Source organism: Callorhinus ursinus, unplaced genomic scaffold, assembly GCF_003265705.2.
Source record: "Callorhinus ursinus isolate GAN/ISIS: 27379988/994484 unplaced genomic scaffold, GSC_fseal_2.0 scaffold80, whole genome shotgun sequence".
NCBI lineage: Eukaryota > Metazoa > Chordata > Mammalia > Carnivora > Otariidae > Callorhinus > Callorhinus ursinus.
Window position 1 is genome coordinate 1,021,092 of NW_027397142.1, and position 18,210 is coordinate 1,039,301.

An 18,210-nucleotide genomic window follows, 5' to 3' on the forward strand; every position below is an offset into this window, starting at 1 on the left:
AGCTTCTCAAGACTTTTCCTTTTTGATAAATTAGGAAATATTTCCAACAAAAGGGAAATACGGAGAAAAATATGAACACTTGTGGACACATCATCAAGCTTTATCAAACCTTATAATTTCGCCACATTTACTTAAGAGATTAAAAAAAAATAAGTGTTAAGAACACAGTAGGAGCTCTTCCCTCTTCCCAGTGCCCTCCCCCCCGGGGGCGTAATCACATCCTAAATTTGGTGGACCATTTGCCTGCATGGGTTTTCCCCAACATTTGCTGCATACAGGTGTACCCATAAACAGTTGCATGCTTTTCGTGTTTTCCATATGCATGGAAAACATGCATCACACCCTGATTGGTTTTTTGTGTGACCTTATCGTGTTTACAATATTGATACATGTAGCTCCAGTTGATCTGTTTTCTGTGTTGAGGGAATAGTTCACTTTATTAATTCTCCTATTGAGGGAAACTTGAGTTGCATGTAGTTTCGACTACAAACATTACTGCAGTAAATTCTTTTTTTTTTTTTTTAAGATTTATTCGTTTATTTGTCAGAGAGAGAGAGAGAGCATGAGCAGGGGGAGGGGCAGAGGCAGAGGGAGAAGCAGGCTCCCTGCTGAGCAAGGAGCCCCAGGCAGGACTCCATCCCAGGACCCTGAGATCATGACCTGAGCTGATGGCAGAAGCTTAACCACGTGAGCCACCCAGGTGCCCCTGTGCAGTAAACATTCTTGCACAGACCTCATGATACATGTGAGAGTCTCTTCAGGGCATGTTCCTAGGGATAGAAATGCATTAGCGTACCATTTGCGTAAATTCCCCTGAACTGGATAACTGCTAAAATGGTGGTACCATTTCATAGTCCCATCAGTGCTGGACCAGTTATCATTGCCCACTTTCCTTCCAGCATGTGAACGGTGTGTTTTTTTTATATTTTTGAATTGGTGTCTAATCAGATTTTTAAAAATAGAGATTTAGGTTAACCCTCCAAGATGGATTGAGCATGAATAAGGGATGAGTAAACCTGCTTTCACTGTATTTCCTTTAGCTGTAGGCTCAGGAGTGTGTGGCAATTACTTTAAATGAGTGTATGTTTTATAAGCATGTTACACATTTTGATGTTAAGTGATCTTCTGAATATCAGTCTTAAGAGTTTTCACTAGGGGCACCTGGGTGGCTCAGTCGTTAAGCGTCTGCCTTCGGCTCAGGTCATGGTCCCAGGGTCCTGGGATCGAGCCCCGCGTCGGGCTCCCCGCTCCCCGGAAGCCTGCTTCTCCCTCTCCCACTCCCCCTGCTTGTGTTCCCTCTCTCGCTGTGTCTCTCTTGGTCAAATAAATAAAAATCTTTAAGAGTTTTCACTAATAAAAAACAAGATATACTTTATCTCATCCAAGTATATGGGTAAAAACATATCAAAATGATCCTGTTCTTAAGACACTGAAAATTGAATTTAAGCCAAGTAGATGATCTATAAATCATTGAGATATCTAATATAGTTTCTCTTAAATTCTTCTGACTTAGGAAATTTAAAAATGGAGCTTCAAAAATGCTAGGTTTACAATGAGAGGTGTCATAATTCAGTGTTTATTCTATGGATCCTTGACATTTGGGATCTGGACAGCTCTATCGTATATATATATTCACCATAATCATGTAAGCAACTTGGAGAAGAAAACCCAGGGACCTGCATTAATTTGGTCCCTTGGAAAAAAATTGCAACAACAAATTACCCATGACCACAAGCTAATCCAAAGATCACGTGTAAGATTTGAAAGGCCTGACAAAGATGAAACTGCAGAACACCAAACCTTTTTAAAATTGGGTAAGTATTTTGATTTTCTCTATTAGCCATTTTAAGGGGGAAATATACCATACATTTAATATTTGGAAGAGGCAAAGAATGTCTTTCTTAGAGCAATTCAATTTTTAAATTATAAAATATTTTACATATATACAGAAAATAGTGAAACAGGCATGTATCATGTAAATTTAACAATTTTTAATATAGTTTGCTATATTTATTTCAGATAGTGTTGTTTTTTCACAGAAATAAATGTTAATAGGTACCATTAAAGACTTCACCCACTTCCTTCTTCTCCCTTTACCCTCAGAGGTGGTTGTTAACCTGAGTTGATGGATATCTTTCTTTTTCCTTTATGTATGATCTTTAGCAAAATATGATACTATGTATTTTTAATTGGTCGTAGATACTCCAAATGAATTGCAATGCTGCCGTGAATATGGATTATAAGTCTTTGTATGGACATATTTTGTTTCTCTTAGGTTTGGGACAGATAGAATGTACTGTAGGTATATGCTTAACTTTAAAGAAAATGACAACATGTTTTCAAGATAGCTATGCCGTTTAATATCCTCCTCTGGCAGTGTATGAGAATCCCTTTGCTCCAAATCTTCACTAACATTTGACAAGGTCAGCTTTTTAGAGTTTAGCTATTCTAATGGGTAAGTAATGGTACCATTGTGGCCTTACTTTGCATTTCCCTGATGACTAATGATTTTGAGCACCTTTTCATGTGCTTAATGGCCACCCATATATCTTCTTTTGTAAAGTGTCTCTTCAAGTCCTTTGTCCATTTTTAAATCGGGATGTTTGTCTTCTGATTTTTAAGATTTTTTAAAATGTATTTTGGATTTAAGTCCTTTGATATGTGAGTTGCAAATATTTTGTACAAGTCTGTGTCTTGTCTTTTTATTCCCTTTTTAAAATTGAGACATAATTAACATATAACACCTTATTAATTTTAGAAGTACAGCCGAATGATTTGATACATGTCTATATTGCAAAATGATCACCATAGTGAGTTTAGTTAACATCCATCACACACAGTTACAATTTTTTTTCTTGTGATGAGATCTGTGTTGGCAACTTTTAATATGCAATATCGTATTGTAAACCATAGTCACCGTACTGTACAATTTTTATTCTCTTTTGAATGATGTCATTCAAGAAGAAAAATTTTAAATTTTGATGTTCAGTTCATCCCAATTTCTTGTATGGTTCATGTTCTTTTATGTTTTATTGAAGTAACCTTTGCCTACCTCAAGTTCACAAAGATTCCCTTCTATGTTTTCTTTTAGAAATTTTAGATTTTAGGTTTTACTTTACATTTTACCTTAGGGCCATGGTCCATTTTGAGTGAATTTCTGTGATGGGAGGTAAGGATCAATGTTCATTTTTTCCTGTGTGGATATCTATTTTGTCCAACATCATTTCTTGAAAAAAATCTCCCTTTTTTCATCTTGGCACCTTTCAAAAATCAGCTGACTGTTTTTGTTGGGTCTCTTTCTGAATTCTATTCTCACTCTTTCCAAAATTGTTTTGGTTATTCTAGGTCGTTAGATTGTTCGGATGGGTTTTAGAAACAGTTTGTCAATTTCTTCAAGAGACTGCCTGTATTTTTTAATTGCATTGGCTCTATAGATCAATTTGGGGAGAACTGACATCTTAATAAGATGGCCTCTGCTGTGTGGCACATATTTTGATACGTTGAATTTTCATTTTCATTCAATTCTCTATATTTTTATATTCCCTTTGAGACTTTCTCTTTGGATTATTTGGAAGTAGGTTGTTTAATTTCAGAATCTGAATAATTTTCTACTGTCTACTACTGACATCCAATTTGATTCCATTATAGTCAGAAAATATACTCCGTATGATTTCAATTCTTCCAGGTTTTTTGAGGTTTGCTTTATGATCCAGAATATGGTCCGTCTCTGGTGAATGCTCCATGCACACTTGGAAAAACAGTGTATTTGCTATTGTGGGTGCAGTAGTCTTTACATACACATCAACTAGATCCTGTTGGTTGATTGTATTGTTCAGTTCTTCTATGTCCTTGCCAAGGTTTTGGCTAGTAGTTCTGTCAGTTGCTAGAGGGGGTGTTGAAGACCCCAACTATAATTGTGGACTTGTCAGGTTCTACTTTATCTCTATTAGTTTTTGCTTCATGTATTTTGAGACTGTTTTTTGACGTGTTTCTATTCGAAATCATTATGTCTCACTGGTGCACTGAACCTTTATCATAAGGTAATGTCTCTGTCTCTAGTAATTTTCTCTCTCTGAAATCTGTTTTATCTAATATTAATATAGCCACTCCTACTTTTTTTTAAGTAGGCTCCACGCCCAAAGTGGGGCTTGAACTCACAACCCTGAGATCAAGAGTCACATGCTCTACCGATCGAGCCAGCCAGGCACCGCAGCTGCTTTTTTGATTAATATTTGCAAATATATCCTTTTCTGTCCTTTTATTATCAATCTACCTATGTTTCACTGAAGTAAGTTTCTTGTAGATAGCATATTGTTGGAACACTTTTTAAATCCACTCTGTTAATCTGTGCTTTTAACTGGTATATTTAGATCATTTGCATTTAAGACAATTATTGATGTCACAGTTTCTCAGCCATTTTATTTATTTTTTTGTTTGTTTTCTTTGTTTCTCAATCTTCTGTTTCTCTTATCTTTCTGTGAGTTACTTCAACATTTTCAAAATTCCATCTTGATTTATTTAAAGTGTTTTTTAAAAGATTGCTTTGTATGGTTTTATTAGTGGTTGCTGTAGGTGTTACTTGATACATCTATAACTTACCACAGTCTCCTTGAATCAATGTTTTGCCTCTTCAAGTAAAGTGTAAACAGTTTCTTAGCCTCCTCAATTTAAAAATATGATTGTCTTCGGTATTGAGCACCACATCAGATGGTGTTATAATTGTGGCTTCAAAAATCAAATATGATTTAAGAAACTCATGAGAGTTTCTTAATGAGTCTATCATATTTACCCCTATTTTTATCCATTTTGATGTTCTTTTTTCTTTTCTGAAGTTCCAAGCCTCCTTCTGTTATCATTTCCTTATTTAGAGAACTTTCTTTTGCTGCTCTTTAAGGGTGGGTTTGCTAGTCAAAAATTCTTAGTTTTTCTTCACTTGGGAGTGTCTTCATTTTCTCATAATTCCCAAAGGATATTTTTGCTGGGTATAGAATTTGATGTTGACAGTTCTTTCCTTTCAGAATTCAAAAATGTTCTGTCACTTCCTTCTCTCCTCCATGATTTCAAATGAGAAATCCACATTTAGATTGTTCCTCTATGAGTCCTGCGTTTTTTCTCTCTGGATGCTTTCAAGAGTTGTCCTTTGTCTTCAGTTTTCAGAAGTTCAATTATGATGTGTCCTCCCATGGATTTCTTTGGTTTATCCAATTTGGGGGTTTGCTCAGCCTCCTGAGTCTATAGGTGTCCAGCTTTCGTTGAATTTGGGAAGTTTCCAGCCTTATTTCCGAGAGTACTTTTTCAGTCCCACTGTGACTCCTCTCCTTCCAGGGCTCTGATAATACAAAGGTCAGTTCTTTTGTTGTCGGTACACAAGTTCCTGAGACTGTTTTTTTTCTTGTTTTCTCTGTTGTTCGGATTGGGTGGATTCCATTGATCAGCCATCACTCTGCTATTAAGCCTGCCCAGCGATTTTTTTATTTAGACTATTGTATTTTTTAGTTCTATACTTTCCTTTTTTTTTTTTTTATAACTTCTATTTCTTTGCTGAGATCTTCCATTTTCCATTTGTTTCTGAGCACGTTTATGAAGGCTGCTTTAACATCCTGGTCAGATCATTCGACCTCTGGTTCATCTTGTTGTTGGCACCTCTTGATTGTCTTTTCATTCAGTTTGAGATCTCTGGTTCTTAGTATGACAAAGGATTCTCTGTTGTATTCTGGGTGTTTTGAATATTATGAAACTCTGTGTCTTAATTAAGCTTCTTTATTAGCAGGCCATCCCCTACTGAGATGCAGCACAAGGGTCAAGTGTTGGGTGGGTGGGTATTCTAGGCTTCCTGCTGGGCCTGTGGACACCACCCCACCAACCAGGGAGCAGGTGCACTGCCTCCCTGACTGTGGGGGGAAGTTCAGCTCCCCCTTTGGTAACATGGGGCACAGACTTGCATGAAATTATTGTCTCTGAGTTGGCTCCCCAGTGGGCCTCATGGACACCAGGGTTAGGAGACAGGAAGCAGGGTCACTACCCAGCCTTGCATAAACTGCTTCTCTCTTGTTGCCACCAGGTGGGGTAGAGGTTTAGCTCTCCATTGGGCCCTGCTGACATGAGGGACGGAGGGTATGTGGAGTGTGACTAGTCCCACCTTGCACCCCCTGGATGAGCCTTGTTGCTGCCATGTGAGCTTGGAGGCTCAGCATGCCATTGACATGGCACTATCTTGGGGAGAATCAGAGCTCCACCTGCTTCCCCCAGGCCAGCTTATGGAGGACCAGCTCCCTGCTCAGCTTGCCCACACCACCCATGTAGGTAATCAGAGCTCTGCCTGCTTCTGCCAGGAAGGCGGATGAAAAGGGTAGGTTCTGCTCAGGTTCCCCCACATCACTGCCTGCTGCTCCCTTGGGAGTGGTGGAATGCCCACTCCCTGCCCACCACACTGAAGCCACAGGGGTTGGTGTGGTTCTCCCACTGCTACTTGACTTGACTAGAGTAGGTCCGGCCATGGCCGTGTGGCTAAAGGGAACAGGCTTATCTTGGAGTTTTTGTGTGTGTGTGCCTATTGGTGGTTCTACTTGGAGGCTTCTACAGACCTCTGTCTGGGATTTATGGGAAGCAACAGGGAAATCAGGAGCTCACTGTGTCCTTCCTCCGTTCCTGAGGTCTGCCTCAGGAATCTGCCTGCTTGTTTCCACCTTTCAGAGAACCTCCTATCCTTATCTGTTGTGTCATGTCCAGGATTTCTCAGGTGCAAGAAAGAGGGCCTAGTGGAAATGGGGTTACTGCATCTTAAAGAGAATCCTTTATATGTAATATAGCCTTTTATATCCGTTTTGGAAAGCACTTCATAAGCATTGGAAAAGAAAGTTTATTCTTCAAAAACAAAGCAAAATATAAATCCACTAAGGAAATATAATGAATTACATTAATCAAGTTCTTTCTAACTTTTTCTCTGATTTAGAGTTGTTTTTAAAATATTCCATTACTGTTTATTTGTGGCAATATATATTGATATTTCTAATGATTTTAATGTAAGTATTTTACTGCAGCAATATTTGATGTCTGCAAGCCTATTCTTATTTAGTCTTTATTGTGACTTATTCTTACTGTGAGTATAAAGTGACTTTCCAGATGCTCCTTCCAATGAATTCTGTACTTTTTTAAATGATATTTTGACTCCTGTGTTCTTAGACCATTCTTGTACTTTTAGCCATTTTAGTTCATGTTGTTTATCTTTCATGATTATATTTTGTTTCTTCATTGACATCTAAGAGTTTTTATCTTTTAATAGGAAATTTACTCCATCTTCATTAATTGTTATGACTGTTATGTTTGGGTTGGCCTCTGGCATCTTGTTTTATTCTCTGCAATGGAATTTCAGGAGAGGGGTTTTAGCTCTCCTTTCCCACCTTTCCTAAATCCTAAATGTCAGTTACAGTTATTTCACACGACAGTTGTGAATCATGTTGGAACCAAGGAGGCCAAGCACTTCCTTTCCTAAAGAGACTGAATGACCAAAGGCTAGCTTGTTCATACTTTGCTAAAGAATCTGCTTTGATTTTAGTCTTATTATCTGGAGGTAGTATAGGTTCCAGGAAAATGACTGGCTCATTATAAAAGGAGTGAATTCAGGATATGGTTGTTCTTATTATCCTTTATCAAAGTGATGGGAGTAAATCTATACTTAGGTAACTGTAATTACCCTTTCTTGCAGGTAAGGATTCTAACTATTCAAAACCAGAATATATTGCTGGATTTTTAAAATATGGATTTAATGCCATTCTCAGTGAAAGCTTGGGCAGTGAGAGAGATGTGCCAGATACCAGGAATAAAATGTATGTTAATCCTCATTTTTTTATTGAGGTATAATTGTCATATAAGATTATATTAGTTTCCAGTGTACAACATAATGATTTGATATTTGTATATATTGCCAAATGATCACCACAATAAGTCTAGATAACATTGGCTACCATGCATAGTTACAAAAAGTATTTGTGTGTGTTTGATGAGACATTTTAAGATCTACTCTCTTTGCCACTTTCAAATAAGCAGTATAGTAATATTAACTATAGTCACCCTGTGGACGTTATATCCCCCATGACTTACTTATTTTATAATGGAGCTTTGTTTTGCCCACCCCCTTCCTCTGGCAACCACCAGTCTGTCCTCTGTATTTATGAGGTTGGGTTTTGGAGGTTTGGTTGGTTGGTTGTTTTTAGATTCCACATGTAAGTGAGATCATATGGTATTTATCTTTCTCTGACTTATTTCATTTAGTGTAATGCCCTCAGGAAAGATGTCATTCTTTTTTATGCTGAAAAGTATTCCGTTGTGTATATAGTAGCCCAGTTTTCTTTATCCATTCATCCACTGATGGACAGTTAGGTTGTTTCCATGTCTTGCTATTATAAATAATGCTGCCATGAACACAGGGGTGCATGTGTCTTTTTGAGTTAGTGTTTTCATTTTCTTAAATAAATACCCAGAAGTGAAAGCGTTGGATCTTATCATAACCCCTTTTTAAATTTTTTTAAAAGATTTTATTTATTTACTTGACAGAGACATAGCACAGATAGGCAGAGCGGCAGGCAGAGGGAGAGGGAGAAGCAGGCTCCCCACTGAGCAGGGAGCCCAATGGGGGACTCGATAGCAGGACCCTGGGAACACAACCTGAGCCGAAGACAGACGCTTAACCGACTGAGCCACCCAGGCGCCCCTATTTTTAATTTTTTGAGGACCCTCCATACTGTTTTCCACAGTGGCTGCACCAGTTTGCATTCCCACCAGCAGTGCACGAGGGTTTGCTTTTCTTCACATCCTCTTCAACACTTATTATTTCTTGTCTTTTTGGTAATGCCATCCTAACAGGTGTGAGAGGATATCTCATTGTGGTTTGATTTGCATTTCCCCGATCATTAGTGATGTTGAGCACCTTTAAATGTACCTGTTGGCCATCTGTCTGCCTTCTTTGGAAAAATATCTATTCAGATCTTCTGCCCATTTTTTAATTGAATTGTTTTTTTGCTATTGAGTTTTATGAATTCTTTATATATTTTAGACATTAACCCCTTGTCAGATATATGATTTTCTCTCATTCAGTGGGATACCTTTTCATTTTGTTGATGATTTCCTTTGCTCTGTGGGGGCTTTTTGGCTTGATGGAGTCCCACTTATTTATTTATACTTTTCTTGCCTTTGCTTTTGGTGCCAGATCCAAAAAATCATCACCAAGACTAATGTCAAGAAGCTTACAGCCTCTGTTTTTTTCTAGGATTTTTATGGTTTCAGGTTTTACATGCAAGTCTTTAATCTATTTCAAGTTAATTTTTGTGTACGATGTAAGATAGTGGTCCAGTTTCATTCTTTTGCATGTGGCTGTCCTGTTTTCCCATCACCATTTATTGAAGAGACTGTCCTTTCCCCATTGTATATTCTTGGCTCCTTTGTCATAATTAATTAATCATATATGCATGATTTTATTTATGGACTCGCTATTCTGTTCTATTGATCTATATGTCTGTTTTTATGCCAATACCAAACTGTTTTAATTAACATAGCTTTGTAATAGAGTTTGAAATCAGAAAGTGTGATGCCTCCAGCTTTGTTCTTGTTTTCTCAAAATTGCTTTGCCTCGTCAGCATTTTCTGTGGTTTCACACAAATTTTAGGATTCTTTGTTTTATATCTATGAAAAATACCATTGGAATTTTGATATGGATTGCACTGAATCTGTAGATTGCTTTGGGTATGGACATCTTAACAATGTCAAGTTCTTCCAATCTATGAGCACAGAATATCTTTCCATTTATTTGTGTCTTCTCTAATTTCTTTTCATTAATGTCTTATAGTTTTCCAGTGTACAAGTCTATCGGTGAATACATATTAATTTTTTAAATAAACAGTTACTAACCAGATTTTAATTTTGGCATATTAGAAGTTTTCCTGTTTTTAGGACTTGGAGTCAGATAATTCAAGAGCCTATTTCAAAATTCTAGAGTTTATAGTGTAGAGAACACCTTCCCCAGTTGCACTAAATGTGTTCTAGGGATTTACAAGAATTGCATTGCCCACAGGATCTTTTTATTAAATTACCAGTTGGGACATTTGGCAAAAGGGATATTTCTGATACAAAATGCTTCAGATAGCTACTTATTTTTTTATTCAAAATCTGCTTTTTGTCATTGTTCTCATTTGTGTTGGTGCCTTTTTTTAAACTTGTGGTAAACTGGACATAAAGTAAAAGGTACCATTTTCACTATTTTTAACTGTACAGTTCAGTGGCATTGCATATACTCACATTGTTTTGTAACTATCATCACTATCCATCTCCAGAACTTTTCCATTAAACATGAACTCCCCATTCTTCCCTCCCTCTGGTCCCCCTGTAATTTCCATCTCTGTGAATCTTAACTACTGTAGGTACCTCGTAAAAAGGGAATCATATGATATTTGCCTGACTTATTCCACGTAGCATAATGTCCCCAAGATTCATTCATGTTGTAGCATGTGTGCCTCAATGGTTCTGATGGCTTCCAGCTTAAAAGGGTTGAGACTCTGTCTTAACTAAATGAGAAGTACTTAAGGAATACAGGCATCTTCCAGTAACACAGAGACAAACTCCAAGCTCCAGGAAACAGGAGAAAGTGGGGCCCACTGTGTCTTGTTACAACCTGTGTGTAACACGAACATTTCAAACCACAAATATACAAATCAATAAAGCATCTAGGTAGCTAAATATCACTTAAGATGAGGCACACTCGAGAGACATAGTGTTTACATGTGATGACACAAAGGAAAAGAATTTAAATTTATTCAAGCCATAGAACATGATATGAATTTAATTTAGAGGACAACTTTTTTTTTAAAGATTTATTTATTTATTTTAGGGGGAGGGAGGGGCAGATGGAGAGGAAGAGAGAATCCTAAGCACACTCCCCACTGAGGATGGAGCCCTATGCCAGACCTCCACCTCATGACCCTGAGATCATGACCTGAGCCAAAATCAAGAGTCAAAAAGCTTAACTGACAACACCACCCAGGTACCCCTGGGGACAGCTTTTTTCTTAACTGGATAGTGAACTACCACAAAGGAAAGCCAATATTTTTGGATGTCTGTAAGCTATGAATTTCTTGCCACACCATCAACTCTTCTCCCTAAATCTCATCTCCTAAAATAGTGCAGCTACCTTTACTTCCTTTCCCCCATCACGTGATTGTTAGGAAAAGCAGAAACTTTAGAGAGAGGCAGTCCAAAGAGAGAACGTGAACTTGGAAGTTTGAGTATTCAGAATGTTAACTTATTTAATAGGAAATTCAATTATGTACAGGGTACACTTGTGTTTAAAATAAATTTCAACTACTATTGGAGTCCAAGCAGATTTTCAGCCATTGTTATACTATCTTATTATTCCATTAAGTGGGATTTCCATTTCAGCTGTGCCTTAAAGTTCACATGATTGTTTTCACTAGCTATGGAAATATTTGATACAGATATTTGAAGAGTACATTTTTTATGTTGCTTGGTCTTCTGATTTAATTTTTTATCTTTTAACTTTTCAATTTTGAAATAATTTCAGACTTACAAAATGGTTGCAAAAATACCTCAAAGAATTCCTGTATAGCCTTTTCTTAGATTCCCCAAATGTTAACGTCTTCCATACCCTCAGAACCAGAACAATGAACAAAACCAGGAAATTAACATTGTTACAATACCATTAGCAAATCTACAGACATGATTCAAATGTTTACAGTTGCCCCACTGGCGTCCTTTTTCTGGAAGGACCCAACCCAAGACCCCAGATTGCATGTGGTGTTCCCAAGCCCTTGGTTTTCTTTCATCTGAAACCATTCCTAAGTCTTTATCTTTCATGAGGTCTAACCAGTTATTTTCTAGAACGTTCCTCAGTTTGAGTTTGATGTTACCTTGAGATCAAATCTGGGTCATGCTTTTTGGCAGGAATACCATAGAAGTGATTTTGTGTCATCCTCGGAGCACTGCATCAGGAGGCACTTGATGTCCATTTGTCCCATTACCAGTGAAGTGACTGCGGGTGAAATTATTTTCAATCACTTGACTGAAACAGAAGCTGTCAAATTGCTGCACTGTAAAATGATTATTTAGCCTTTTGTAATTAATAAGTATGCAGATTTCTTTTAAATGTTAATCACAGAAAACCTGGAATTTATATATTAAAAAAAAAACACAAAAAGGAGCAAGTCAACATACCCCCAGTCCTATTGCTTTTTCTCCTGTGTTGGTGCACAAGGTGTGTAAGCCAAAATAACCTCCCTCCCTACTCAATACACTCTGTGTCTGTCTCTGTGCCCTAATTTGCCCTTTTTGCAAGGACGGCAGTCTTATTGGACTAGGTCACCTTGATGACATCTCCCTCATTGTTTCTGCAACGATCCCATTTCCAAATAAGGCCACATCCTGAGGTACTGGGGGTTCAGACTTCAACATATGAATTTGGGGGAGACGCAATTCAACCCACAGTAGTCCTGCTTTACACTGTACTCTTGTTGATCTGTATGATCAGCAAAGAATAGAGCAGCTAACCAAGGACCACCAAACTCGGGCCTTGCCCAAATTTCTTTTACCCTGAAAAACTGCTTACTTAGGTGAGAAAAGTTTGGGTCAGAAAAGACCAGAGCAACATTTATCAGTTAATTTTGTAGAGACTCATACACCCAGGGGCCTAAGGAGACCTGGTGGGACATAGTCTCAGGCCCCTTCACTGTCATTGTCTCATTCCTCTGAAGGGACTCTGTTTATCTACGGTTTTCTTAAAAAGATGCCCAGGGCTGGATGCCGTGCTAGAGATGGGACCTAAGTAGCACAGGTTCACCCTGGACCATCATGTCCCTCATTCTTGTGTTGTTCTTTCGTTGCCCCCCACCCCGTCTCTCTCATCTACTTCCTCTTTGAGAACTCAGTGATCTTCCCGGAATTTAAGCCTGTGGGTCATTCTCCTACTTTTCTCTGTGAAGCCACATGTGTGGGATGTGCTCCCCCCCACCCCCTTGCCAGCCACTCAGCCCTCCGTGGTCCCACTCCCTGGAGCACGGTGGCAGCATCTATGTGGTAGGCACATCTTCATCTAGTCTTGGGTAAAAATGTCCCCTAGGGAAGTCGCTCTTCTTCCATGGTGACACCTGCCCATGAATATGCTGTGGGTCTGTGTGGGATACCTGTAGGCTTGCCCCTACCCAGTGCCTCCTTTACTGGCACTTCCTGCCCCGCTTCTCTTTCCACAAAGTTGCAGTGGGAATAGTGATTTCGATTTTGACTCCACTCGCTGGCCACAGTCCATTAGCCCAGCGATGGGCACCTGAGCCAGGCTGGGCCAGTGAATCCTCACCTCTGACTTTTGGAGAAAAAGGAAGTCTTACCAGTTTCTCCTTGGGTGCTGGACCATAAGATATGCTGATGTTGGCCACATTTCCCACTCTGTGGAATAAAGAAGTGGAAATGAGCCAGACTGCAGAGAGAAGATAAGAATTGTATAATGAGCCTGGTGTGATTCTTTCTATCTGCCAGGCACTGTTCTGAACATCTGACATTTTAATTCATTGAACCCTCCCAACCTATGAGGTAGGCTGATGTTGTTATAGTTACTCTTATTCCCAGATGTAAAGGCAAGAACAGAAATGGACCAAGTGTCCAGGTGACTTTCAAACCTCTAGCTCCAGTCATTCTTGAAGTTTCCATCGGAACAACTGTCACTAGGTCCTGTGGGACATTTGGATCCCCTTCTAATATACTTCATTTTCTTATGCTTAAGCTAGCTCAGTGGGCCTGTCATTTACAACCAAAATATTTCAAAATACAACCAACTCATGTAGCAATTCAAACAATAATTAATAGCTAATAACTAATATTATTAGAATTCAGCTCTTGTGTTTTTCTCTCATGTGCACAAAAATAATAACACATTTTTGTCAAATCCTTGGAAGAAATCCAGTTACACCATATCCACTGCATTTCTTTGCCACAACAAACTAAAGCACAAGATTTTCTTTGAAGATAGTACAATGAAGTTAATTTGAACATTTCAATGTGTATAAGTGTATTAATACACTTTTATAATAGAAACCAAAATATAGGTATAATTCATGTTTATACTATGTTCAACATAGACTTATGATGGCCAAAACAGAGTCTCCAGGGAAGAGCAATTATTGCTGACATTAAGGAGGGAGTGATTTAGAAAATATTAGAATAGCATAAGCAGTTAAAGAAGCTTTTGTATTTTAATTTTGGTATTTTCAACTGTAGTGTCACCTTGTTATGATGATCAATTAAGGGAGTAAAGAGGAAAAAATGCAAATAAAGAAAAGTGCTTCAGCGAGACCCCAAATCATTTTTTCTTTCCTTTTATTTATGCCTGCAGGTGTCTTCAAAAACATTACCCAGCCAACCTACCCACTGCCAGTGTGGTTATTTGCTTCCACAATGAGGAATTTAACGCCTTGTTTCGGACCATGTCCAGTGTCATAAACCTCACGCCACAACACATCCTTGAAGAAATTATTTTGGTAGATGACATGAGCAACTTTGGTAAGACAGAACGCCATCCACCTGTCATCTGCTTTGAAGGCAGTGCGACCTCTGATGGCCCTCGCGTGATTTTATACTTTCTAGACATTTTACATTCAGCGGGTGTCGAGGCAGGTGCTGTTGGTCCACCAGTGGGGATGTAAACGCCGGTCCCTGTCCTGTGGTGTTGGGCTCATGGGTGGTTAGCGCTTCCGTGAGGTGGCTGAATGTAGGGGCACCAACCTGCTCTTCAGAGATCACGGATGACGTTCAGGAAGAGGCGACATCTAAACTGAGGTCTGAGTTATCCAGATGGAGAGGAGGAGGAAAGTGCTGTAGGCAGAGACGATAGCACCGTAAAGGCCCAGAGGCCAGAGGTAACGTGGTGAGGTGGGAATAGTCCTGTACTTTATGTAGTATGTGTATGAGTATAGCATTGGGGGAGGGGGTGGACATAAACCCACAGCTATAAAAAGGCCACCCGGCTTGTGTTGGAATTTTCTCTGGAGAAATGGAGTGCTATTACAGGCTTAATGCAGGGGAATGGCATGACCCAAGTCCTCCTCAGGAAATAATTCCTTTTTTTTTAAATTTTTTATACCATTTTTTTTAAGATTTTATTTATTTATTTGAGAGAGAGAATGAGAGAGAGAGAGAGCACTTGAGAGGGGGGAGGGTCGGAGGGAGAAGCAGACTCCCTGCTGAGCAGTCCTAATGTGGGACTCGATCCCGGGACTCCAGGACCATGACCTGAGCCGAAGGCAGTCGCTTAACCAACTGAGCCACCCAGGCGCCCCTGAAATTTTTTTAAAGATTTGTTTATTTGAGAGAGAGAATGGGGGGAGAGGCAAGGGAGAGGGAGAGAGAGACCCAAGCAGACTCCGCACCGAGTGCGGAGACCAACGTAGGGCCTGATCCCATGACCCTACACTAAGATCAGGCCTGAGCCGAAACCCAAGAGTCAGAAGCTCAACCTACTGCACCACCCAGGCGCCCCCCGTGAATGAATTCTAATCACATCAACTGGAGTCAAGTGCATGTTCCTCCCTGCTCACTGGTTTTAAAGAGTTGTGATACTAGCACAAAATCTGATTAAATGCACTTGGCATTTGAAATGAGTTGTCCTTTTTACAACCAAATTATAAACCCGAGGCAAGCCAAGGGGACCCAGATTAATGAAAAGCTTCTTGGAGTCTGCAGGTCCCTGTGGGGTCCATTTCCCATGGAAGCAGTATTTTCAGTATTGAATAGGTTTCCTGCCTAAAAGTTAACCTATTCCCTTGTGAATCTGACCCACCTCGGGCTGGGAAAGGAAAAGAGGAGAGACAGAAGGAAGATGAACAGGCAGGGGTAGAAAAGAGGACATCCCAGGAGATTCACCTGAGGGGAAGGGACTTTAGGTGTGTCAAGTGAAAGGTGGAAAATAGCTCAAGCTAATGTCGGCTACATTTAGGGATTTCACAAGTTGGCCAGGCACTACCGTTTATGACATTATTTCTCCAGGAGCCGCTGTTTGTTTCTATAATTGTGCACAGGAGGGGCTGTGTGGAGATGGTCAGATTCCTAATGGGATCAGGAGCACTGAGCAGCAGATTTGGCCGCATGCTGGGCAGGGGATGGGGTAGAGGGGATCTTCTGCTAGACTGTGGAGTTCTAACTGCTCACCTACAAGGACAAGGGTCCTGCTATGGACATACAGTTCCAGGATGACCATGGGACACTGCCCAAGCCTTTCAGAACCACGCCATGAGTTCAGAGACGCACCCTGTGACCACTCATAAGTTCTCTAGGCACCAGGGGAATCACCACTGATGCCCAACATCTGGGTGTGCTGCCAGACCAGATAACGTGACTTCTCCTCGATCCGTGTTCACCTAGTTTGTGATTTCACCTGCTTCACCAAGGAGGCTACTGTTTGACCCATGCAGAAGCTCAAACACACATAGGAAACAGGGTGTTCTGTATTCTGAGGGGGCTCAGGATACTCACATTCCTGCTTTAATTCACGGTGGTTTCACACGGGCTCTAGGAGAATGGTGTGAATTTCAGCTTGTCTTTCCCAGCTGATACCAGTAGGCACTGCCGCTGGACTCTCTCAGCCTGGGCAGCAGTGGACGGGGGGCCCACTGAGTTATGCGAGAGGCATGTCCAGAGCTGACCTGCTGCTATGCATCTTTCTCATGGTCCTGGGCCCTCTTGAGCACAAGCCAACAACATGACCATCTCCTGAAGAAGCCAAGCCCTCCATGTCATGTCAGCAATCACTGCTGCCAGAACCGCCCTTATTTCCCCTGAGCCATGGCTCATAGAGTTCCTCTGCGTTCTGCAGAGGGAGAAGTGTTTGCAGACTTCTGGGCTGCGAGCCCCCTGCCCCCCACCCTGCAGGTGCAGCCCTGCAGCCTGTGTTCTGCCTCTGAGTCGGGGGAAGGCGGGCCCTGGCACTCTTTAAAGACAAGCAGGAGATCCCTCCTTCTGCCAAGATTATGATAAACCTGCTTCCATGGATCCTCAACCTCTTGATGCAGATTCCTAAGACCGCTGAGAAGCCCAAGCCCAGCCCCCTTGACCACCATCATATCACCCTCCAAATACTGAGGGACCATTGAGTACCAGGCCCTGTGCTGCGTGACATATCTGTCCCTCTCTCCACGGTCCTGCAAGGCGTTGGTGGATAGCCCTCCTCACGGGGGACAGAGCTGAGACTCCACGGGTCGGACACCTTGCCTGAGTTGTCGCCAAGTCAGAAGGAACAGCTGAGAGTGAGAAAGTTGGATTGCTCCAGAGCTCCACAAATCATGTTTTTTCTATTAAAATTTCAACAGCGATTTATCAAAATAGAGGTATTTCACTAGAAACAGAATATGTGCAGTTGATCTCAATGCTGAATCATGTTTCTTTCTCTTCCTCCTGTAGGGTGAAGTTTTTAAAGTTAGAACTTCTGGGGAAGAACATGGTTTTTAGGAATCAGTCAAAATTGTGATGAATTATTTTATTTTCTGTAGTTCTAGTTTGTACATTGTCAAGTGTTGGGTTTTGTTTTGTTTTTTCCCAGATGATTTGAAAGAGAAACTAGACCATCGCCTGGAAATTTTTCGGGGCAAGATTAAATTAATAAGAAACAAAAAGAAAGAGGGACTGATCCGATCAAGGCTGATTGGAGCCTCTCGTGCTTCAGGTATGAGCCTTTCATTCGGGACTTGACCCAATATCTGTGTCCCGGAGACCTTCCTGCTGGTGCAGAAATAATCTTCATGGGGACCCCTCCAAGTCTCCACCAGTATAAACAAAAGAGTGGAAATGCCTTTCAGCCAGATGAGTCTTTGGACCCTGAAAGTATGCATTCTGCTTCAAAAGGTAGATTCCTTGTTTCAAATGGAAGGTATTTTATTGCAGGGGCCATAGTGTCAGCCCCCGTTATAGGATGAGTTCCCCCAGATACAGATTGAGATGGAGCTGTACATGCAGCCAGGAGAGCAAAACTTTATGGGGTGCAGTGGCCCGTGCATGGGAAACCCCGAAGCCAAGGAGCTCCAGTGGGCTGTGTGGCTCTCCAAAGGTCAGGTGGGCTAGTGGGGAGCTCCAGAGCGCGGATGGCCCAGGAGAGGAGTCCAGCTCTGGCTTTCCATCCCCAACACACACACACACACACACACACACACACACACACACACACACACA

General features: G+C 40.6%; 1 protein-coding gene across 1 annotated transcript in view; it reads left to right on the forward strand.

Moving 5' to 3' along the window:
- GALNTL5 (polypeptide N-acetylgalactosaminyltransferase like 5) overlaps window positions 1–18,210 on the forward strand; it is a 62,183-nt gene that overhangs the window by 6,596 nt on the left and 37,377 nt on the right. Inside the window, exons 2-5 of the mRNA XM_025862219.2 lie at window positions 1,514–1,814; window positions 7,706–7,826; window positions 14,387–14,553; window positions 17,585–17,707. Coding sequence (XP_025718004.1) covers window positions 1,553–1,814; window positions 7,706–7,826; window positions 14,387–14,553; window positions 17,585–17,707 — 673 coding nt within the window. The 5' untranslated portion in view covers window positions 1,514–1,552. The remainder of the gene's footprint in view (window positions 1–1,513; window positions 1,815–7,705; window positions 7,827–14,386; window positions 14,554–17,584; window positions 17,708–18,210) is intronic.